The 25,722-nt window shown below is 40.7% G+C and overlaps 1 protein-coding gene across 1 annotated transcript in view; it reads right to left on the bottom strand.

Annotated features, from left to right (window-relative positions):
* Positions 1 to 25,722, bottom strand: part of fat2.S (FAT atypical cadherin 2 S homeolog) — a 96,259-nt gene that overhangs the window by 39,936 nt on the left and 30,601 nt on the right. Inside the window, exons 2-9 of the mRNA XM_018254858.2 lie at positions 21,720 to 24,992; positions 19,385 to 19,699; positions 6,649 to 6,710; positions 4,113 to 4,424; positions 3,732 to 3,942; positions 1,307 to 1,446; positions 859 to 1,134; positions 462 to 672 (exon numbers count right to left, since the gene is read on the bottom strand). Of these exons, the coding sequence (XP_018110347.1) occupies positions 462 to 672; positions 859 to 1,134; positions 1,307 to 1,446; positions 3,732 to 3,942; positions 4,113 to 4,424; positions 6,649 to 6,710; positions 19,385 to 19,699; positions 21,720 to 24,987 (4,795 nt within the window). The 5' untranslated portion in view covers positions 24,988 to 24,992. The remainder of the gene's footprint in view (positions 1 to 461; positions 673 to 858; positions 1,135 to 1,306; positions 1,447 to 3,731; positions 3,943 to 4,112; positions 4,425 to 6,648; positions 6,711 to 19,384; positions 19,700 to 21,719; positions 24,993 to 25,722) is intronic.

Below are 25,722 nucleotides of genomic sequence, written 5' to 3'. Positions count from 1 at the left end.
TTAAAAAATAAGGGCCGCCCCCTGGGATCGTAGGATTCACTGTACTCACAAACATACCAACAAACCATACATGTTAGGTCACATGAGCCAATTAACAGACAGAGGTGTGTCTTTTGCTTCCACACTTCTTCCTGTTACAGTTAGAGCTGCAGTATTTCTGGTCAGGTGATCTCTTCCTGTTACAGTTAGAGTTGTAGTATTTCTGGTCAGGTGATCTCTGAGGCAGCACAGAGACCATCACAAAATGGTGTCTCAAGGCAAGAGATGTAAAAGGACAATATTTACATAAATATATATTCCAGTTTGGTAAGATTCTTTAATATGCCACTTAATATAATATGAACTATCTGTTGCTTAAGTGTTCCTTTTGGGGGTATAGTTTTCCTTTAAATAAAGATCATTTCTATTTATACTTCTATTCTGGAGGATCTATATCATTTCTGAAACAATATTTGCCTCACCTGATAGAATAGAGTAGCGGATCTTGGCATTGATCCCCTGGTCCAAGTCAGTGGCCCTTGCTTGAACCACTTCTGTGGTGATAGGAGTAGAGTTGGGCAGGTTTACTTCATACATGGAGCGAATGAAACAAGGGGGGTGGTCATTACTATCTTGTACCTGAATAGTCACCCGGACAAAATTCCTTTTAATTGGGATTTCTTGATCTCGCACCTACAGTTCAACAGAAAGAAGGACACCTTTGAAGAACCTGGTATTAAGCACAATTTTCCATATGCTTTTATTTGAAAAGAAATATGGCTACTCTCAACTTCATTATGAGCAGAAGAACATTTCCTTCTTATCAATATAAATATCAATGGCTACTCTCCTTGCTTTCATACATTGCTTAAAACCTACCATGATAGTCAATATATGAATGGGAATAGTTTCATAATTCAGAGCCTCTGCGGTGAACAGGATACCACCGCTTGGATCAAGACGAAACATTTTTGAGCTTCTTGGATCTGCACTACCCTGAAGGGTAAATATTAGCTTGTTCCCACTGTCTTTATCTGTTGCAGTGATCTTAAGTATCTCATCTCCAAGTGGTACATCTTCAGAGACTTGCACCTCATAGTGGCTTTTCAGAAATTGGGGGCGGTAGCGATTATAAGGGACCACATCAATGTAAACCTGTAACAAGACATACTTGTTTGGTCATAAGAATAAAAGATAGATTAGAGTAAACACAAGGAACAATACATAAATATAAGAAGAAGAAAGACATAAGGAAAGAGTTATGGAAGGAAAAAGGCAACACAAGCAATGAAGAATGTCTTTTACAATCCATAACAAACTGGCTTACCTGCGTGCTAACAGAGTTAGATCCATCTGTGACCTCAACAGTTAGAATATAATTTGATTTCTTGCTTGCTTGCAAAGGTTGGGCTATTACCAAACCCCCAGTTGTCTTATCTATGTCAAAGTCCAATTCATCATCGCCACCTGGGGAGATAAAATAAAGAGAGGTCATTCGGTCTTTCAATATCAACAATGGAACCTTCAAGAACATCCCTTTATAAACAGACAACATTGATAATAAGGCAGTCATATCTGTTTGCACCTTGATTGCGGAAGTTCTGATTATCTAATGAAGAAGAGGGACCCTGTGCATTATGGCCACACAAGATGAAAACAGTATGAGGCTCATGTCACCTCTGGCTCAACAGATGATCTCCCACACTTACCAATGGAATGAGTTGAAAAGGCCCAAATCCATAAATTTCAATCCTTTACTCCATTCCTATTGAACTTCTTGTTTCTCTGTTTTTGCAACCGATACAACTTAAACCCCTTATTTCTTTTAGTCTGTGTCTTTAGCAATCAAGAACAGTGTGTGGACTAACACAACATATATTTAAATAAAACAAAAATTAAGAAACAAGAATACCAAAATGTCTAAGAATATTACAAGAGAAGATAAGTATATTATGTATATATATATATATCTTTTCAGAACATTATGTGGCTGTAAGCATCAAACCAAACACCAGACCTTCACTAGCTTCTACTTCTAATTGAGGTTCATGGGATGACCATAGGCTCTCTGCAAGCATAAGCTACTATACAGTTCAAATCCATGGGAATAAGAAATAGAGACTTCAGTTCTGCTACATCCCACTAATATCATGTTTTCCCCCCTGACTCAACCTATAGTGTTTTGGAATGGTTGCACCAGTGATCCCCAACCAGTAAGTCACGGGCAAAATGTTGCTCACCAACCCCTTGGATGTTGCTCCCAGTGGCCTCAAAACAGGTGCTTATTTTTGAATTCCAGGCAAGTTTTGGTTGCATAAAAAACAGATATACTGTCAAGTAGAGCCTCCTGTAGTCTGCCAGTCCACACAGGGCCACCAAATAGACAATTACAGCCCTTATTTGGCTCCCCAAGAAGTTTTATCATGCCTGTGTTGCTCCCCAACTCACTTTATTTTTTAAAGTGGCTCACGGGTAAAAAAAAGTTTGGGGACCCCGTGTCTACATACAACAAATCAGTTTGTCATGACAATAATAATATCACAGCCAATATGGCACCTCCCAAATCCTATGTATTTATAAATAGGGCCTTATGTGTTCTGTGCACATCTAGTACCCCAGGTAAAACCCTGCAGGGAAAAAAGCATTAAAACTGAAAGAAACATGCACAGCATTAATTTAACCTGTGTAAAAATTAATTGGGATAATTACATATGGGAAATTAAGTGATGATAGTTTCCCTTTAAGCAATGACCTCAGTGACCAAAGGATCTCTTTAATTTAACTGGAGTGCAAAACAGATGGAGCTGCTTGGCCCTGAAGCAGGACCACCTGTATGCTAGGACTATTGAACCAGCCTTTATTTAACACATTCCAAGCATTTTTTCCAAATGGGTTTTAAGGATGCTTTTCTGTGTCTGGGTAATTTGACCTGGGTAATAATAGTGTCCCCCACCATCAGACTCAGTGCGGACCCAGTGATACTTTTATCCTTGTTAATTTCACCCTAACTGACCCTCTGGCTTGACTTTCAGGAATATTGAGAACAGTAAGTTTGCTTTCATCCCAGATCTTTCCCTAACTACCCTTTCCATCCTTGCTAGGGATTCCAGCCCCATTTGCCACATTGTGGGGTTGTTTCAAAAGGCTTTCCAAAGGCCGAGACTAAAAACAAAAATGATATATGGGCACTGGCCCAACCACATAACTGGCCACAGTGTTTGGGCTTGGAACCCAACATTTTAAAAAACATTAACCCAATGGAAGATTATACTGTCAAGATTATTTTTTTAAACTGCTGGTTTCTTTTACTTTTAAGATGCATAGTGCAAGAAGTTATTTTTCTACACTTAAACCAACATTCTTCCACAGGATTCCAATGTAATCCCATTCGCCTCTTCTGCACTCAATGATGAAGTGCTCAACCCCTGTATTCCTTCCTTTCAGATCAGGTGCCAAACAGTGTATTACCCAACCTGCCATGGGTCAGGAAAATCACATATAGTCCAAATTACTGTTGCACACTGGCAGAGTGAATCAACTTTTTAGTTGTGCAATTTTATTGGCTCAAATAAAGTAGACAAAGGCAATGTTTAGGGCCACTTTTAGGCACAAAAGTTTGAACCATGCTCAACAGGTACAATACATAAGAAGACCTGATACTTCATGCCAGGTCAAGGCAGTTGGTACATAAGCAGTTTCTTTGTGCCAAATGATGCCAAGTGCATGCAGAAGGGCTTTGTTCTCACTCTTACCTGTGATCTGAAACCAGACTTGATTATTGTTGGATTCTGTGCCAATGAAGCCCACCATGTGGTTCACTGGATCCGTTTCCATGACTTGGAAGCTATAGTGAGGCTCGTCAAATGCAAGGGGCTCTTCTGAAGGCTCAGGCTTTGGGATCCACTCGATGTGGAGTCGTACAGTGGAGGAACGAGCAGGGCTGCCACTGTCCGCTGCTTTTACCTGTTGTTAAGAGCATAGGGAAAAAATTAAAACAAGAGGAACATAGAGTAACTAATCAAGACATGAGCTTGAGTGAGCCCCTAAAGGAAAATATTATACTTAACATTATACAATATGTTGCTTCTCTATGGATAGCCCTTGGACTAACAGCTCAAAGTCCTCATTCTTACCGTCAATATAGTGTACTCTCCAGCAGGAAAGGGTCCTTTAGAGGAGATGACACCAGTGGATGGCTGAATGGTAAACATATCTCCTGGGCTCTCAATAATGCTGTATATTACTTTTGCGTTGACTCCCTTATCCCTGTCCATAGCTGCCAGCCGGTAGACTGGGGCATGAACAGATAAAAGAGGCCACTCTGGAAGCTGAACTGTGAAGAGTTTCTGAGGGAACATTGGGGGATTGTCATTTACATCAAGCACTTCAATGACCACACGAGAGGTAGACTGTAGTGGAGGCATCCCGTTATCAGACACTGTAACCTATGAAAAATATAGTATGAGTGTTATTATATTAATGAAATACTAACAAGATACATATTTCAACAGGGCTCCAGATACCTTCTAATATGATGTGTGTATGAGGCTATGTCAACTCTTACCTGAAGGGTCTAGTGCCCTCTAATCTAAGGGTTTTGGTTCCTTCAGAACCCAACTGTGGTGCTAGGGAAATTTGGTTTAATACATCAAAAAAATGGACAGCACTACATGTTATGAAAAGAAAGTAGCTGATGTAGAGGACTTTGACAGCAGTTCAGTAAATTAAACATATCAAGATTAAAACAGAGAACAGTTTAATTGAAAGAATGGCATTAATCAGAGTGAAGAGTATACAGCTGTACAGCTTTGCACCGTTATATTTGAGGGGTCCTGGTATACAGGATTTGTAGGGTTCAGTACTGCATAAAGAACCCCCGAATATTAAACTTCTCTAGTGCCCTAGAGGGAAAAAAATAAATTTTAATAGCAAAGAATAGTGGCAGGCAATTTTCATAGAGGGAACTGAAGGGTGATTTTGCACATTTTAGCCCTACCTCCTGGGCTATTACAGACTAGTGATGGGCGAAAAAATTCGGCAGACGCAAATTCCCGGTGAATTTCCGCATCTCACCGCCGGAGAATACATTTGTGAAACTGCAGCAAAAATTCGCTGACGAAAAATCCGCCACATAGAAAAAATTTGGGTGCGCATCAGAATAGTCGTGCGCATAAACATTGTCGCGCGTCAAAATTATTCAGATGCCCATTGACTTTAATGAATTTGGGCAAAATAGGTGCAGGCATCGAAATTGACGCGGGCGTCAAGATTTATGTGCATGAAAATAATTTTGACACCCACTGACCTCAACGTGTTTTGCTAATTTTGCTGGAAATTTGCCATCACTACTACAGACTGCTATAGGCATTATCTTATTGCTGAGGAAGAACAGCAAATGGATGAATAAAGATTTATAACAATGCATTGCAGTGAATGGTAGTGTTTTCACGCATTCTGGATAATAGGTATATGTTGCCTTTATTGTTAAAGGGATACTGTCATGGGGAAAAAATTTTTTTTCCAAAATGAATCGGTTAATAGTGCTGAATTCTGCACTGAAATCCATTTCTCAAAAGAGCAAACAGATTTCTTTATATTCAATTTTGAAATCTGACATGGGGCTAGACATATTGTCAATTTCCCAGCTGCCCCCAGTCATGTGACTGATAAACTTCAAACACTCTTTACTGCTGTACTGCAAGTTGAAGTGATATCACCCCCTCCCTTTCCCCCCCCCCCCAGCAGCCTAACAAAAGAACAATGGAAAGGTAACCAGATAACAGCTCCCTAACACAAGATAACAGCTGCCTGGTAGATCTAATAACAACACTCAATAGTAAAAACCCATGTCCCACTGAGACACATTCAGTTACATTGAGAAGGAAAAACAGCAGCCTGCCAGAAAGCATTTCTCTCCTAAAGTGCAGGCACAAGTCACATGACATGGGGCAGCTGGGAAATTGACAAAATGTCTAGCACCATGTCAGATTTCAAAATGGAATATAAAAAAATCTGTTTGCTCTTTTGAGAAATGGATTTCAGTGCAGAATTCTGCTGGAGTAGCACTATTAACTGATTCATTTTGAAAAATTTTTTTTTACCCATGACAGTATCCCTTTAAGTATAGAATGATGCTAAACCTACAGGTTTTGATCAACCCATGACCATTTGGCAAGCTAGAAGAAGAAATTCTACTTTTGCACTATGCATTCCCTATGTAGTAGTTATTCTATTGTTATGGTGCAAGAATGGTCAATAAACACAAACCTGGTCTCCATAACTGTTAAAGCAGTGCTTAGAAAATGCTCAGCGATGATGTTGTGTATAAATGATCTGCATAAATTAGAGTTCTGCCACCTGCTCTGCTGTACAAGCACTAGGGCTCGTTTCCAGATCTTCCAGTTGTAGCTCTTGAAAGCCCCAAAGATACAAAGGGCATAGGTGACTGTCTCAATGTTATCTCAACTGAGCAATAAATCACCTAGTCAGTATACAATGCTGACTAGTTACAATATCCTTTGATGTAGGTGCTGGACAACCTCCTTCCAGACTGTAATAAACCATTTAATTTAGACAAGAAATAATTAACCCACAGAAAGTCTACAATTATGGAGCCATTCCTTCAGGGAACACTAGAGATATAGACAAACTAGAAGGGCAATCACAAACCTCAAGGATATGTTCTTCTTTATTTTCACGATCCAACTGTTTTGTTGTTGTCGAGATCAAGCCTAGATGAACAAACACAACTTCTGTTACACACCAATTATGATAATGCATTCACATTGAGTACAGGACTTGGCAGCTCACTGAGCATTGTGGCTACATTATCAGATGGCAGATAGTCACCCTGTCTGGGAATAAAGCAAATGTGGTGTAAACACAGTAAAAAGAAGAGATAAGCAGTGTACGTTAAATGCTTCTAATGGTATGGCTTTACAAAAGTCTTAGGGTAAGGCCACACTGGGCGTTTTGGGGAGATTTGGTCGCCTGGCGACTAATCGCCTCGTCTTTGCGGCGACCAATCTCCCCAAACGCTTTCCCTCACTCTGCGCCTGCTAAAATGAAAAAACGCCGGCGCTAATCACACGCGGCGGTTCATTTTTCCGAAGTCGTCCGACCAAATCTCCCCAGAACCCCCAGTGTGGCCTTACCCTTAGGGTTGGGGCAGACAGGCAGATTTGGGGAGGTTTCCTCATAAAGCAACTTCGGAAATCGAAGCGCCGCGAGTGCAATATCACAGGCGGTTCTTCATTCGAGCAGGAGGGAAGGCAGTTCGGGGAGATTGTCACGCCGCAGAAGAGGCAATTAGTCGTCTGGCGACTACATCTCCCCGAAACTGCCCGTCTGCCCAAACCCTTAAGGGCAGAGACACACGGTCAGATTTGGGGAAATTATTCGCCCAGCGACAAATCTGCTCTTCTTCAGGGTGACTAATCTTCCCGAACTGCCTCCCCTGCCTTCCCGCACGCTAGAATGGAAATCGCCGGCTAGAATGGAAATCGCCGGCAGGATGGCACTCGGAGCGATTCGTTTTCCCGAAGTTGTCTGAAAATGTCTCACAAGGAAATGTCAGAAAATAAACCAATCCAATTGCCATCCCGCAGGCTATTTACATTCTAGCATTAGCACAGGCGGTTCTTCATTCAAGCAGGAGGAAGGCAGATTGAAGGCAGTTCGGGGAGATTAGTCGCCCCGGAGAAGAGGAGATTTGTCGCCAGGCAACTAATCTCCCAGAATCTGACCCTGAGTCTCTGCCCTTAGTAGGGAGTTGCAGTTGTTAAAACATTTTAAAAGGGAATGCTCTGCAGAAATGCCATATACTAGCCCACGGGGTTGACCACTGGTTGGGCGAGTTTGGGTTGAAATATTTCCAACCACTGAGTGTTAGGGTCGGGAGAAGGTCAGACCAGGGAAGTACACTCCTCCTCTGATCCCAAAGATTCTGTGTCTTGGAACCAGAGAGGTGCACAGAAGTAGTGTACATGAAAATACTTCAGCAGCACTTTGATTATGGTGAAAAAATTGTTTTATTCGTGCCTCAAGCTAATCGATGTTTGAGATTTTCCAGCTCTTTATCAATACTTGTGACAATCTGTGTAGCTTGAGAAATGCTGGCAATCTATAGCAAACTAAAGCCCTTGTCACCCAAGGTCTTTTCTCCACCATCGTATCTACTCCGAGGGGAAAAACACTGATCGCCTTCCTTTTGCCCCAAAATCTTTTGGGGCACAAATAGAGTGAATTTCGGATCAAGAATTTTGGGCACAGTCGACCCTGTGCATAAGCCAATGCCATGGGGCTGAATTACTAAAGAGCGAATTGGCTAACACTAGCGACAATTCGCTAGCGTTGCCACCCGCAGGGACATTGCTAATTCACTGACAGGTGTAAGTGCCAATTCGCTAGTGAACAAGACCATCGCTAGCGCAATTTCAGACCTTATCGCCAGGCCTATTTTCGATCCAGCGATCGGGGCTACTCCGCAAATACCCTAAAGTTTTCGCCAGAGTTCACTTTGCCACCTCAGACCTAAAAAGCAGCTAAATCTTCCTCAATCTTCTGTCACTTACATCATATCCTGTGTGCTGAAAATGCATCAAAGTTCCAAAAACGCTGGCGATTCTGATTCTGAAGATTACTCGCCGTATGCAAATTGACCTAAGCGCAAGATCACTACTCGGTAGGCACAAATGAACGCTAGCGCATCTTCGCTATGAAATGCTCGCACTGCCAAAGAAAAACTAGTGCAAAGTCGCCAGCATTCGACGCCCGGGATGAAACTTTGCATTTTAGTGAATTAGCGTATTCGTAGGGCGAAGTGGTGCGAGGGGTGCGAAGCTGACGCTGGCGCGTTAGCGAATTTGCCCCCATGTCTCTCAATGCACCGTCATTTTGGGCAATTCGTCATGTCCTACATGCTAAAGAAAAAGCCAGCATAAAAATTATCTCCGAAAATCTTAGCTGTTGAGAGACTTCTTTGTTAACCACCTACAGTTTACTAAGGCCTGTTGTTTCTTGTAGGAGAGATTAGGAAATACATAAGCAGTCATCCTCAGAGCACTTCCTACTCAACAGAATCCAACACAGAAGGTTTCCTTTCCAAGAAAGGACCATGGGTGACTGAACATTGACTGGCTCTCCTTACTCTTCATATAGAGGCTGAGAAAAGAGTATAGGTGGGGCGTCAGCATCCCATTTTGCACTGGTCATTCTTGACTGGTAAGGAAAGAGCCTTTCATTTGCAAAAGTGAAAAATAGTCGCAGCTTCTTTTATCCTTAAAAGCACACAGCTGTGTGGGAGGAGAGATTCGTGCCTACGGCAGGAGTGAATAGCTGATCTCGGCATTGTTAGGTTTGCTCTCATGTTGGGACAGGTAGAAGAAACATCAGCTGTGTGTATTGTTTTTTGTGAAGCAGAACCTTTTCACCAGAGTTTGCTGTGCAGTTCTGTGTGTGTTTAGGCAAAGCAGCCAAGATTCTTTAGTTGAACCTGTTTTTCGGAGGTGCGGTCACCGGTGCCAGTTTAAAATCCCACAAGCAATATGGCACGGTGCAAGGACGAATGTCAAACTAAATGTATGGCAAGGCAGTGGCTCTAGGCTCTAGGTAGGGACAAATCACTTAAAATTAGGGATGCACCGAATCCACTTTTTTGGATTCGGCCGAACCCCCGAATCCTTCACGAAAGGCCGAATACCGAACCGAATCCGAACCCTAATTTGCATATGCAAATTAGGGGTGGGACGGGGAAAACATTTTTTACTTCCTTGTTTTCTGACAAAAAGTTACGCAATTTCCCTCCCCGCCCCTAATTTGCATATGCAAATTAGGATTCGGATTAGTTTCAGCCGGGCAGAAGGATTCGGCCGAATCCGAATCCTGCTGAAAAATCCTGGCCGAATCCTGAACCGAATCCTGGATTCGGTGCATCCCTACTTAAAATCCATGGTGGCCTTTTTGACTCTTAAAGGGCCCTCCATAACATTCTTCAATTTCAGGTCCAAATGCAACTATTTCCTATTCTCATCAGTTTCTAAGGTTGGCGACTCAAACTTCACTACATCATTAATTTTATTCTTAAAGGAGAAACAGACCCTTGCTACTAAAATCCCCTACCCTACAGAGATCCCTCTTCCTGCTCCCCCCTAGATAGTACCTTTGCTAAATGCCTTTACTTAACCCTCGTGCAGATACTGTCCAGCGGAGTTAAAGGGCACCATCTACAGCCGCTTCGGTAATCTTTGGATCTTCTACCGGCGAATCGACAATTTCTGTGACTTTCGGCCCATGCGCAGTTGTGGCAAAACAGAAAATTGCTCCGACTGTGCATGCGCCGATACGGCACTTACTTCACGAAGATTACAGAAAAAAAGAAGATGGCTGCCGTGAACTCCGATGCCCTGAATCTGCACCACGGGGTAAGTAAAGAGTTAGGGGCATTTAGCAAAGGTACCACCTAGGCTGGGGAGAAGCAGGGAGGGTGTCTATGTAGGGTACGATTTTTTTTTTAATTAAGGGGTTAGTTACCCTTTAAAGGGGAACTATCGCAAAAATGAAAATTTAATATAAGCTTCATCACATTGAAATAGGAAACTTTCTATATACAATTACCATTTCTGAAATAATCAAGTTTATATTCACTATCCCTCTCTCAGCATCTGTTTCTCTTCATTCTGTCTTCATGCAGCAGTTGGGTGTCAAGATATTCATCGACAGTTAGATCCAACATATCTAAATGACCCCTAAATGCCCGACGGGCTTCCCCGATCGATATGGCCAGATCTCGATTGGGCAAGGTAAAAAATCCCATCAGATAGTTGCCGCATCTGTGCATTTATGTGGTCCCATGATCCGACCACCCATATCAGATGCATTATGATCCGATTGTTGGGCCCTATTGGGGAGATCCACTCACTTGGTGACATCTCCAATCGAGCTATGGATCTCTACGTCTATGGCCACCTTTATAGGGGGAAATCTTTTCTAGCAGATAAATTAGAGCTCACTCAACTGATTCCAGAACAAACAAAATAACTGCACAAATTCTGCATGTAGAGAGACATGATGTATGGTGAGTTTAATAGAGTGAGCTCTAATACATCTTCTAGGCAAAAGGAGCCCCCCTATAAGATATATTGGATCTAACTGTCAATGAATATCTGACACCCAACTGCTGCATGAAGACAGAATGAAGAGAAACAGATGCTGAGAGAGGGATAGTGAAGATAAACTTAAAGATTATTTGTTGTATTTAGAAAGTTTTTTTTATTTCAGTATACTGACGCATATTAAATTTTCATTTTCCCCTTTAAGGCTGATAAAATCTTCCGGACACTCTCTGGTCCATTTAGATGAGTCAATTAATGTTTCCATTCATTGACCAGAGTTTGCAATTACTGTTTATTCTAAAACACGTTCCATACCGATTGCTCCGTATCATGCATATCATTTTGCTTTAGGCTTTTCCCTAAACGAATACAGCTCACACTTGGATTGATTTCCTTAGGGTCAGAATTAGAAGCGAGACCAGAGAATAAGCTATTGCCTAAAACATTTTGCCAAATGCAGTGAATTTAAAAAAAACACACCCAAATCGTCATGGTTTTTTTTACCCACAAGGCCGCATTTTTAACAGAATTCTAGGAGGCTTCTGTGAAAAAGTTGCACCCGATTTACGAGAGTTGTGCACGGCGTCATTCTAATGGCAATTGTGTTGCTTTTACAGCTTAAGTCAGTTGTATGTACAGGTGTTAATTCCAGGGCTCAATTGTGTCTGGGTGTCCTGTACATCATTTAAAGGAGAAGGAAAGCTATCAAGATGGTTTAGATTAGCCACAATAGTACAAGCTAGAATGCTATATTTATTATGTAGAATGCTTTACCATACTTCTCTGTTTGCTTAGGATAGCAGCTAACATATTAGCTTGCTGTGACATCACTTCCTGCCTGAGTCTCTCCCTGCTCACCCATAGCAGGAGGAGGGAGGAGGAAGAAGCAAGAGGGAGAAGGCAGTAAACTGAGCATGCTCAAGCCCAAGCCCTGGATGTTTAAAGGAACAGTAACACCAAAAAATGAAAGTGCTTTAAAGTAATGAAAATATCATGTAGTGTTGCCCTGCACTGGTAAAACTGATCTGTTTGCTTCAAAAAAACCAACTATAGTTCATATAAACAAGCTGCTGTGGAGCAATGGCGGAAATTGAAAAATTGCTATATGGCACAGGTTAACTAATGGATAACAGATAACACCATTAGACAGACAGAGCTTATCTGCTATCTGCTGTGTAACCTGAGCCTTTTCTCCTTTGAATGGCTGCCCCCATTGCTACACAGCAGCTTATTTATATAAACAATTGTAGTATTTATTAAGCAAACACAGCAGTTTTACCAGTGCAGGGCAACACTGCATTTTATTTTCATTACTTTAAAACACTTTTATTTTTTGACGTTACTGTTCCTTTAAGCTGAAAGAAGGAAATTTGAAGCCCATGTGCACAAAATAGTATTTCTTTTAACAAAGGACTCTGAGCAGCATTACTTTGAGGGTTTATATGTGTATTTACATAGACCTTTCTCATAAGGGCAGAGACACACGCTCAAATTCGGGGAGATTAATCGTCCGACAATAAATTGCCTCTTCTTCAGGGCGACTAATCTCCCCAAACTGCCTCCCACCAGCTAAAATATCGAAATCGCCGGCCGAATGGCACTTGGAGCACTTCGTTTTCTGAAGTCGCCCGAAGTTGCCTCATGAGGAAACTTTGGGTAACTTCAGAAAACTAAGCGCTCCGAGTGCCATCCCGCCGTTGATATCGATTCTAGCTGGCGGGGAGATTAGTCGCCCAAAGAAGAGGAGATTTGTCGATGGACGACTAATCTCCTCAAATCTGAGCGCGTGTCTCTGCCCTAAATCTTCCTTAGTTGTAACCTTTCCTTTTCCTTTAAGCAGGAATTAAATCAGGCAACATTTTGTGCTCATTTTAGTGCTTTGCACTTACGCTTGCCTTCGAGAATGAGCTTTAAAGACGGAAAACCAGGGATGGAATTTTCCAATGACAAAGTCAGACAGAAACATCTAAGAAGAATCACTGCTCATAACACAATTTGCTAATGAACCATAATAGTTGAAAACTGTAATTAAAGCGATACTTCTAAAGCAATGCTGCAGAACCTGGCTAGGTGTGTCCCAGGCAAGCTGAAAGTGATGAGCTGGTGGATCTGTGAAAGGTAAGGCAAGTAAGTGAGAATTGTAATGACATGACTGCATGACAGGGAAAAGGTACAATAGCATTCTGATTGAATTTTTACCCAAAATTGCTCTTGGATCTTGAATTCCAGTGTCTGTAATGCACATTTTATGAATATGCCTCATTTATATATCGCCAACATATTCCACAGCACTGTACAGAGATTTGCATCATGCACATCAGTCCCTGCCCCTGTAGAGCTTACAATCTATTGTCAATAAGGAACCCATTAACTTGGAACTTGGGATGCACTGAAACTACTATTTTCGATTCGGACGAACCCCCGAATCGGTCACGAAAGATTTGGCCAAATATCGAACCGAATCCTAATTTGCATATGCACGGGATTTCCCTCCCGCCCCTAATTTGTATATGCAAATTAGCATTCGGATTCAGTTCGGCCAGGCAGAAAGATTCGGCCGAATCCGAATCCTGCTGAAAAAGGCTGAATCCCGAACCCAATCCTGGATTCAGATCCCTACTAGGAACCCAGTGCTGAAGGGATTTCTTTTTAGCTATTTAACTCACTTTAAAACTGAGCTGTAGTTTTTTAATGGCACAGATCTACTATAATGAAGTTCTTTCTACCTAAATATTTACTTACACATGCAAAAAAAAGACCAGGTTAAGTATTAATATACAGTAGTAGGAGTTCTTTACTCCACCCTGGTCTCTCAATACCAATTAGTATTGTTGACTCTTTGCAAAGCTGCCTATTATATTATTAACAATAAGTATTAGATACATTCGGTGACACCTTGGAGTTATAATATGTTTTTCTTTTGAATCTTTTGAATATTTAATAAGACATTTTTTTAAAGGGATAATAACACAAGTGACATGATTATTAATAATCGTGATGATTACTAATAACTTCTATGGTGGAACATGGGACGTCTTCAGCTTCTAAAAAGAAGGATCCTCCAATACTGTTGCCCCATGAAATATTCTAACTGGCATGTTAGACCTTTACTCGATTTGACCACCAAAAGGTGGCAAAAGGCCAGCAAACAGATTATAAAGGGTATCCTTGTCAGCGGAAGACAGCATTAACTTGAAGTGCATCCTCCATGGCCAAGAGAGCAATGGGATTCTTATGTGATATCAACGTTATTCCCAGAAATTCTCTGCATTCAAGGGCAGGCTAAGTTGAATAACCTGGCCAATGCCTGTGTGGGCAACCTTAAAGACTTTGTTCCATTTATTGTAGTTGGTAAAGTAGTCCCTCAAGGGAGGAACACATAGTCCCTTCTCAGCATCAAACAGTATAAATGATCTCTCCTTTCATATATGTCATGTGAATGGGCCAGGAGCAGGAATGTGCGTTTTATGAACAAAAGCCTAAAGGATTTGTGAGATGGATACGTCTATGGCAAGTTGGATCTCGTCTGCCGGATAGAATAGTTGCTGTACAGAAACCTAACCTTTTGTGTATTTAGTTCAAGGCACTGACATTTTCAATGAACAAAAAAGATCTTTAGCGCTGACTCTTATGATGACTCCAGACGCAAGAGTAAGAATAGTGACACACGGGGAAATTTTTCGCCTGCGTTTTTTAAAAGCGAGTTTCGGCGAAAAGTCGTTTCGATTTACCTTGCCGTAGAGAAAAATGTAAATTGGCAGCTACTACACACACAATGCTATTTGCAATCGCCTTTAGTCCCAAAAGTCCTTTTTGGAGCGTTTTATCAGAAATTGCACGGCTATTCAGAAGTAGTGAAAATCTGCGCTATCAAAACACTCAAGCGGATTAGTAACCACGATAGTATGCAAACTCTTGTGTGTGCGGCAAGTACATAAGAACGTATGGACGCCATTTCTAGGGCGGCAATTTCGCATTCTATGTTCCAGCGACCACACGCTCACTCATCATTCGCATACAAAAATAAGTTAGCACAATACGCACGCGACAATACGCGTGAAGAACGGCGGATGTCGCCAAATGAGCAGGTCTCTCCCACACCTTTGCAAGCAGGGTTTTTGATTTAATGAAGGGGAAGTTGTATTTGTAGAATCATGACTTGGTAAGGTTAATACCTAGGTATATGGATTTCAATGTTTCCCGTGTGTTAAAGGATAAGTAAACCTTTAAAATAAGTGAATGTAAAACTGATGAGAGTGTTATTCCAAGAACTATCGTATTTTACATTCATTATTTATTTTCTTTCTATTCCAAGATATTAAGGGATACATGTGCTGTTATTATGAATGAATTTTGTTCCAACAGCGCCACCTGCTGGTCAGTTTCTGACCAGTCTGACCACCAAGTAGTCAAGGAAGTTGTCAGGAGAAAGAAAGAGGCTGCTCTGATGTTCTTCTGCTTAGGAAAACAATTAGAAACCTTTCTCAAATCTTTCCTAAGCAGAAGAACATCAGAGCAGCCTCTTTCTTTCTCCTGACAACTTCCTTGACTACTTGGTGGTCAGACTGGTCAGAAACTGACCTGTTGGAACAAAATTCATTCATATTAACAGCACATGTATCCCTTAATATCTCGGACTAAAAAGAAAATAAATAATGAATGTAAATGACAAAAGTGCTTAGAATAGCACCCTCATCAATTTTATATTCACTTATTATAAAGATTTACTTATCCTTTAAGGCTGGTGGCACACGTGAATATTCTGGGAGATTAGTCACCCAGCGACAAATCTACTCTACCTCGGGCGACTAATCTCCCCGAAATGCCTTACCGCCAGCTAGAATGTGAATTGCCGGTGGGATGGCATTTGGATCACGTAGTTTTTCCAAAGTTGTCCGAAGTTTCCTCGCGAGGCACCCTGTTTGGTACCGTTCGATATTGGAATGGATACAGTGGAGGCACCTGGTAGTTTTAAGGTGGTGGTTTGAATGGAAAGCAACTATATTATTGAACAGTGACAGTGAGCAACCCAAATATAGTCTTGCAAGTAGGCCCCATGTTGTCTTATTCCAATACACTGCATTGCATGTAGTACCTCATACCTAAACATTATGCAACAGTTCCAACACCAGTCCTCACAAGCCTTACACATCTCCCAAGACCACAAAAATTAATTATAAATACATCTTTTGTTCTGCAGAAATTCTTTAATTGGAAAAAAAAAAACAGATAGATGGATCAGGCTCTAATTAAGGGCGTCTTGCATTAGCAGAGAGACGGCTTGAGTGTCAGTCAATGCCAAGCTCTCTGGTGTTTTCATTACTCTACATCAGTTGGTCTCCAGGCAGGAATGTGGGGTGAATAATTAGATGAATGAGAACTGCATTGAGATCTTGCATAAAGCCAAGTAATATAGTTTATTGATTTCAACGAAGGCTACACCAGTGCTCATTAAAGACAAACCTACCTTGCTCATATGTATATTATCTTTTATTCATTTAGCTTAAAGGGATCCTGTCATCGGAAAACATGTTTTTTTCAAAATGCATCAGTTAATAGTGCTACTCCAGCAGAATTCTGCACTGAAATCCATTTCTCAAAAGAGCAAACAGATTTTTTTATATTCAATTTTGAAATCTGACATGGGGCTAGACATTTTGTCAATTTCCCAGCTGCCCCTGGTCATGTGACTTGTGCCTGCACGTTAGGAGAGAAATGCTTTCTTGCAGGCTGCTGTTTTTCCTTCTCAATGTAACTGAATGTGTCTCAGTGGGACATGGGTTTTTACTATTGAGTGTTGTTCTTAGATCTACCAGGCAGCTGTTATCTTGTGTTAGGGAGCTGCTGGTTACCTTCCCATTGTTCTTTTGTTTGGCTGCTGGGAGGAAAAAGGGAGGGGGGTGATATCACTCCAACTTGCAGTACAGCAGTAAAGAGTGATTGAAGTTTATCAGAGCACAAGTCACATGACTTGGGGCAGCTGGGAAATTGACAATATGTCTATCCCCATGTCAGATTTCAAAATTGAATATAAAAAAATCTGTTTGCTCTATTGAGAAATGGATTTCAGTGCAGAATTCTGCTGGAGCAGCACTATTAACTGATTCATTTTGAAAAACATTTTTTTTCCCATGACAGTATCCCTTTAAAGACAAGCCTACCTTGCTCATATGTATATTATCTTTTATTCGTTTATCTTAAGTAGGACATAAATTAGGAGTCTGTAGCTGATTGTGTGCACAGAATATGCATCAAATTTCTACAGGGTCAACTTTAGGGAAGAGGAGGAAGGATATTTTTTCTAGGCCTTCAGCCATATAGGGAAATCTTTTGAAGGAAAAAACTTAGCTCAAAGCACAAAATGACATATACTGGGTGTAGTACAGGTATGGAACCTGTTATCCAGAATGCGGGGGCTTTCTAGATAATGGATCTTAATAATTTTTATCTTCATACCTTAAGTCTACTAGAAAATCATGTAAACATTAAATAAACCCAATAGGCTGGTTTTGCTTCCAATAAGGTTTAATTATATCTCAGTTGGGATCAAGTACAAGCTACTGTTTTATTATAACAGAGGAAAAGGTAAAAGTTTTTAAAGATTTGGATTATTTAAATAAAATGGAGTCTATGGGAGATGGACTTTCCGTAATTCTGAGCTTTCTGGATGATGGGTTTCTGGATAATGGATACAACACCTGTACTGCATTTTGGATATTTCACAGTGAGTTAACAGATATCTTGCCTTTCCATCACATGGCAACTATGAATATAGAAGTCCCTTCGAAAGCTTCACCATACTTTTTGCATCTTCATCAGACGTTATTTCACTACGACTATGAAATTTCCAGGTTCTAAACCAGAAATCTGGCTGTTCCAGTTCAAGAAAGGGCAATTGCCCCATTGTGGGCCATCCCCCTCCCTGGCCCCCTCTAAGCCGCCTTTAATGTTTTGGATTGTGGCTAGGGATGTAGCGAACTGTTCTGCTGCGAACTAGTTCGCGCGAACTTCGACCGTTCGCGTCCGCCGAATGTTCGCGAAGGTTTGGGAACGTTCGCATTTTGAGTTCGCGTTCGATTGTTCGACCATTCGACCATTCGAATTCCTTCGACCGCTAAAAATCGAACGATTTCCATTCGTTCGAACGATTTCCATTCGTTCGAACGATTGTAAGCATTCGATCGAATGAAAAGCATTCGATCGAATGGCTTCGATCGTTCGATTCGAATGAAAATCCTTCGATCGAATGATTAAAATCCTCCGATCATTCGAATCGAACGATTTTAGCGGGTGTTCGAAGTTCGCAAACTGTCCGCGAACGTTCGCATTTTTTCAAATCGGCAGTTCGCTACATCCCTAATTGTGGCACAGCAAACAGTCCCTGGTGCTTAATGGGGCATTTAACATTTACAACATATTAACTGAACTACCATAATCTGAATCCAGACAACCAAAACAAGGGCAGAAAAGCAAAGACAACGTGTGAAAACAAAATGCCAGCTCTGATAAACCAAACCAGAAAGATAACTTTATAGCAGGGTCCATCAATGCATTTTGAGGTCCTCCTTACCCAATAAAATTTACAAACCTGCCCAATAGATATTACTCAGAGGATCATCCAGATATCAGTAGATCAGGAAATAAATATGTCTGATCAAAACATCTGTCAGGCATTCTTCATTTTGGTCCAATATCTACCTGAGCTGTTAACTCTGAAAACTGGAGAGGCTCCCTAATTCCACTGTCAACTTAGTTTCTCTTTGGAATATTCATCTGTTCATGACTACTAACTTCAAGAGCCAAATTTCCAGTTTCCAGTGAAGACAGAAAGATTCCAGATGGTGGGCCAAACCAAAAGGATAACTTCATAGCAGGGTCCATCGATGCATTTTGAGGTCCTCCTCACCCAATAAAATTTACAAACCTGCCCAATAGATATTACTCATAGGATCAATCAGATATCAGTAGATCAGGATATATATATGTCTGGTCTTTAGCAATACATCTATCAGGCAGGCTTCATTTTGGTCCAATATCTACCTGAGCTGCTAACTCTGGAGACTGGAGAGGCTCCCTAATTCCACTGCCAACGAAGTTTCTCTATGACTTGATGCTGCACCACCATTACTGCAGCAACAAGCCAAAACAATATGTATCACACTACTGTCCTGATCTTCTGGCACTGACCTAGCATTGATGGGACCCTTGGAAGGAGCTTTGTGCCTAATCATGATCTGTAAAGGAGCAAATATTGGGAACTTCACTCCTTAGATATAGAGAAATTGGATACATACCTGTAGATGGGTTCAGTGCAAAGAATCCTTGGCTATTCCCATTGGAGAACTGAAAAGAAATTTTGCCAGCAGAAACAGAGTCGAAGTCATTAGCATCCAGCTGTAACACAGAGACATCAGGAGGTGAATTTTCGGTTATTGAAGCATAGAAAACAGCCTGGGACAGTTGAGGGATGTTATCATTGATATCAATAACTTCAATATACACTTCAGCAACTGAGGTTAGAGGAATGGAGCCCAGGTCTGTGGCATAGACTGATAGCCAATAATGTGAAACGGATTCTCTGTCCAGAGGAGCCTCGGTTCTAATTGCACCTAAAATAAGAAAATATTTGTATTAATATGTTCTGATTATAGTTGTACAGATAGGGTCACCTTAATTTAAAAAAAATATTACTCCTACCTAGCAAATATTTAAAGGAACAGTGATGAAAGTCTTTTAAAGTAATGAAAATATCATGTACTGTTGTGCTGCACTCTTAAAACTGAAGTGTTTGCTTCAGAAACTCTAAAATATTTTATATAAACAAGCTGCTGTATAGCCATGGGGCAGCCATTCAAGCACAGGATACACAGTAGATAACAGATAAGTACTACTATAGTTTATATAAACAAGCTGCTGTATAGCCATGGGGCAGCCATTCAAGCACAGGATACACAGTAGATAACAGATAAGTACTACTATAGTTAATATAAACAAGCTGCTGTGTAGCCATGGGGGCAGCCATTCAAGCACAGGATACATAGTAGATAACAGATAAGTACTACTATAGTTTATATAAACAAGCTGCTGTGTAGCCATGGGGACAGCCATTCAAGCACAGGATACACAGTAGATAACAGATAAGTACTACTATAGTTTATATAAACAAGCTGCTGTGTAGCCATGGGGGCAGCCATTCAAGCACAGGATACACAGTAGATAACAGATAAGTACTACTATAGTTTATATAAACAAGCTGCTGTGTAGCCATGGGGGCAGCCATTCAAGCACAGGATATACAGTAGATAACAGAGAAGTACTACTATAGTTTATATAAACAAGCTGCTGTGTAGCCATGGGGGCAGCCATTCAAGCACAGGATATACAGTAGATAACAGAGAAGTACTACTAAAGTTTATATAAACAAGCTGCTGTGTAGCCATGGGGGCAGCCATTCAAGCACAGGATATACAGTAGATAACAGAGAAGTACTACTATAGTTTATATAAACAAGCTGCTGTGTAGCCATGGGGGCAGCCATTCAAGCACAGGATACACAGTAGATAACAGATAAGTACTTCTATAGTTTATATAAACAAGCTGCTGTGTAGCCATGGGGCAGCCATTCAAGCACAGGATACACATTAGATAACAGATAAGTACTACTATAGTTTATGTAAACAAGCTGTTGTGTAGCCATGGGGGCAGCCATTCAAGCACCGGATACACAGAAGATAACAGATAAGTACTACTATAGTTTATATAAACAAGTTGCTGTGTAGCCATGGGGGCAGCCATTCAAGCACAGGATACACAGTAGATAACAGATCAGTACTACTATAGTTTATATAAACAAGCTGTTGTGTAGCCATGGGGGCAGCCATTCAAGCACAGGATACACAGTAGATAACAGATAAGTACTACTATAGTTTATATAAACAAGCTGTTGTGTAGCCATGGGGGCAGCCATTCAAGCACCGGATACACAGTAGATAACAGATAAGTACTACTATAGTTTATATAAACAAGCTGCTGTGAAGCCATGGGGGCAGCCATTCAAAGCTGAAAAAGGAGAAAAGGCACAGAATACAAAGCAGATAAACTCTATAGCATACAATGGGATTCTTCAGAATTTATGTATTATCCATTGTGTATCCTGTGCTTGAATGGCTTCCTCTGAGGGCAGAGACACACGTGTAGATTAGCGGACATTAAGTCGCCCAGCGACAAATCGTCCCTCTTCGGCTGACTAATCTCCCTGAACTGCCTTCCCGATGGCTAGACTGTTAATCGCCGGAGGGATGGCACTCTGAAGCGTTTCGTTTTCCGAAGTTGCCTTCGGATAAGAATTTAGAATCTACGCCTGAATTACTGAGCCACCAGACTAAAACACTAGATACAGGAACATACATTTAAACTTTAATTTTTGGAAAACAGTAAAAAATAAAAGATGCAAAGCAATTGAAAAAACTATTTGTTTAGGATGAACAATCTGAAAACAACTCAAATGAAAAAAATGTTTGCAAGGTGAACAACCCCTTTAAGAAATTTTCAGTTGTTGGTGTTTCTGTTCCTTTAAGTACCTGAGAAAACAGATGGTAGCTGGAGAAAATAAAACTCCAAAACACTCACCTGTTTCTTCATTGATGCTAAAGGTGGAGAGATCGGATCCATCCCTTATTGAGTATCGTATCTCCCCATCTTTCCCTTTGTCCTCGTCTGAAGCTGTTATGGAGAGTACTTGAGTACCTGGTGGAGAGTTTTCTTGCACTGACCCAAGAAACACAAAGGACTGAAAGAAGGGAGTGTGTAGATTCTCATTCACATCCAACACCTCTAACTCAACATGACAAACGGAGGAATGAGGAAATGGGTTCCCAGCATCTGTAGCTCTCACTGTTAAGTTGTAAAAAGACCTTTTCTCAAAATCCAGTTCTTTATGTAGAGTTAAAGCACCTGTTAATTTATCCACTTGAAATATCCCATTCTCCTCATTTATAAGAGAATAGGAGACTTCTCCATTGCGACCAATATCCACGTCTAGAGCTTCAATAAAGTATAGTGTAGTCCCTAAAGGAATATCTTCAGGAGCCTTCACATTTGCTGTCAAAGGCCTGCAGAGGGGAATATTGTCATTGACATCTTCCAAGGATACAACAACATCGGTAACAGAAAATAGTTGCCTGCCTTTGATAGGTTGATCTCTGGCTTCTATTTTAAGCTTATATGATGTTAATGTCTCTCTATCTAAGGTGCCATTGACTGTTATCTCTCCTGTGTGACCATCAATCCCAAACGTGTCTGTAGGTGTCAGAAGGGAGTATATTACTTTGCCGTTGTCCTCTATGTCAAGATCATCTGCTCTGACCTTAAGAACCGAGGTTCCTATTTTAGAATCTTCTGGTATTGCAACACAATATCCAGATGAAGGAAAAATGGGTGCATTATCATTGGCATCCAACAAGTTTACAGCTAAAATCTTCCAAGAGGACTTCTGAGGTACTCCGAGATCATATACGGTAGCATTGAGTATATAAGAACTAGTACTTTCTCTGTCTAATGACGAGGAAACCATTAACTTTCCTGTTTCCATGTCCAGGACAAAGCAACCGTCATCGTTTCCATCAGAAATAACATAAACAAGGTGACCGTTTAATCCAGTATCAGTATCATTGGCCGATAGCTGAATGATAAATGAGTTGACTGGAGTATCTTCAGCAACATCAATGGATACTGGGAAATCATCATTAAATTGTGGTGTGCAGCTGTTTATAAGGTAGGTATTGAAGGGGGTGTCTTCCTCCTGGCTCTGATCTTGTGAGTGCCTATCAAGTGAATCTATGATGGTTGCAGCTATTTTATTTACCACTCCTGTATCTTCACATTTTACAGACACAGACAAACCCTCACTAGATAATGTTATATTAACTGCAGTAGGCAATGCGTAATTTTCACCATCATTGGCAGTGACAATAAGAGAGTAAACGGAAGAATGTCGGTCAGATAAACCATAAAAAGCATCCCTAACAGTAATGACTCCGGAGCTGGGATCTATTTTGAATTTCTGTTGTTCGTTGCCAGACACAATCTCATATTGGATGTTCTGAAGCTCATCAATGTCCACAGCAGAGAGGGCAACCACTTTTTCTCCAACAGAGATGTCTCTTGGAATGTGTACACTGCAGTTCACTCGCTCAAACATTGGAGAGTTGTCATTTAGATTGTTCAATATGAGAGATATAAATACCTCACTTTGTTGACGGAAAGGTGACCCCCAGTCTGATGCCCAAACTCGCAGACGATACCACCTCTGAGTTAATTCATAGTCAAGCATCCTGGTATTGGTTATAACACCAGTGAATTGATTAATTTCAAATGGGGCGTTTTTTGGGCTTACAAGAGTGTAGGTGATATTACCATTATTTCCAACGTCGGCATCCGTGGCGCCAACCTGAAAAATTCTTGATCCTACAGGGATATTTTCATTGAAAGTTCCATGATATGAAGACTTTGTAAAAACAGGAGCGTGATTATTACAGTCTATTAGGTCAACAATAACCGTGGATGAAATGGTCCCATGAAGTGCAATCACTTCCAACTGGAACTGCGATTGATCTTTTACATCCATACGGCTATTGGTAACAATTAAACCGGTTTTGGAGAATATTTTAAATGCATCTGTAGGAGCCTTAAAGCGATAATCTACTGTTGGAATGGCCGGAATCATTTTGACCAAAATAACAGGACTTCCTGGAGGGGCACATTCACTGATCTGGACTTTGTAAAGTTCCTGCTCAAACCGTGCTAAAGCATATCTCCAAGGAGGTATATAAATGGTTTCCACTGGTGAATATATTGGTGGTTTGCTCTTGTCTCTGGCTCGAAGACTGAGATTAAACCCTTGTTGGTTTTGTATCCAGTTAATCTGGGCAGTAGAAACTATTGTGAATTCATTTTTCCCTACGTATGACCGCACCACCTTGAAATAGTTCAATGGGTCTCCTGCAACAATCTCCAAAGAATCTACGCTACATTCGGAATGTGTCTGGTCCATAATGATTGTGGCATAAAGGAGCCTGTCTGATGAATCTGGCATTGTTGTTGTTATAGATGCAATAAAAGGAGTTTTTTTGACTGCAGGTTCCACCAGGACTTCCAGAGAAGCTATATTCCCAAAGCCATCTCCAAATGAAATCTTCTTCATGCGGTCAACTACTAGAATTTGAAGACTGTGACGAGATTTTTCCGTTGCATTCAACCTTCCAGTCAACATGACAATACCACTAGTTGGGTGAATGCAGAAAAATGGGGTATTGGTACTGAAAGTATAAAAAAACATTGCATTTTGTCCTAAATCTGCATCTGTTGCACTTATTTTACCAACCACTGTTTTGAGGGCAGCATCTTCTTTGACTTTAAATTGATAGGCTGATTTTGATAGGAGTGGTTTTAAGTCATTGATGTCCAAAACTTGAATGATGACTTTAATCCGGGCTTCATACAGTAAAGACTTCTCTGAGGCATGGACTATAAGCTGATAGTTGTCTTTATCCTCTCTATTTAGAAGTGCTGAGTTACCGCTCCGTATTCTTATCCGCAAAAAGCAGAAGTCTCCAACCACTACATCCTCTGTTTTAAACAGGCCGGTGGCATCCCCGGATACAATTCGATATTTTATTGTCCATTGAAGATCTTTAAGATAAATTCCCATTTTTACCTTGCTAACCACGTAGGTTTTTGGGGCAGAATTTTCATAGATGGTGGCATGGTACACACTCTGGGTAAAGTTGAAAAGAGGAAGATCTTCATTGCGTGGACTTTCTTGGCAAACAGAATAGTACTGTAACAGTATGACCAGTAGAAGGACTCCTCTGCTGGTAAAGCCCATTATGGTGTGCATTCTCCCTAGAAGAGAGACCACAAGGTATTATATACATATTTATAAAATTAAAACATTTAAATAAAGTTTCTTTAAATTTCTTGACCCATAAATCAGCTAACAATTAAAATTGGTTGTTCCTAATCAGGTTTTACATATAGCCACTGCACAAAAGAACAACATCCAGTATGTCATTTGCAAACCTGAGCTCTGTAATTAATTTAATTCAATCTTAGATCATTAACAAGTTCTCTGACACATGAAGAAACCAGTCGACACACTGACCCCATTTTTTCCAAACCATCTTCTAACAGGATCAGGTGTGTGTCTGACCTGAGCTGTTTCCATAGTAAATTTTATTCAATAAAGATGCAATAGAAAGAAGGCCATATAGACTATTATGGACATTGAGGTCCATGATAATTCATAGGATCACACCAAGCTTGTTGGACAGCCTTTCTTACTCCACTACAAGTTGATTTGGGGATTAGTACAATTGCCATTTTGGAGTCAGGAAGGAATTTTTTCCCCTCTAAGGCAAATTGGAGAGGCTTCAAATGGGGTTTTTCACCTTCCTCTGGATCAACTGGCAGTTAGGCAGGTTATATACAGTATAGACTTAAGGTTGAACTTGATAGACGTGTCTTTTTTCAATCTAACTCGTGTTATTAAGTTACTACAAAATAGCTAACAAACAAGATTGTCATCTCACTATCTTAGGAAAGCAGGGGACAGAGATCCTTAGTCACTTCAGGG

Source organism: Xenopus laevis, chromosome 3S (genome assembly GCF_017654675.1).
Source record: "Xenopus laevis strain J_2021 chromosome 3S, Xenopus_laevis_v10.1, whole genome shotgun sequence".
In the NCBI taxonomy this organism is placed as follows: Eukaryota; Metazoa; Chordata; class Amphibia; order Anura; family Pipidae; genus Xenopus; species Xenopus laevis.
The sequence above is the reverse complement of the archived record's forward strand: the minus strand, read 5'-3'. Positions and strand labels throughout refer to the sequence as shown.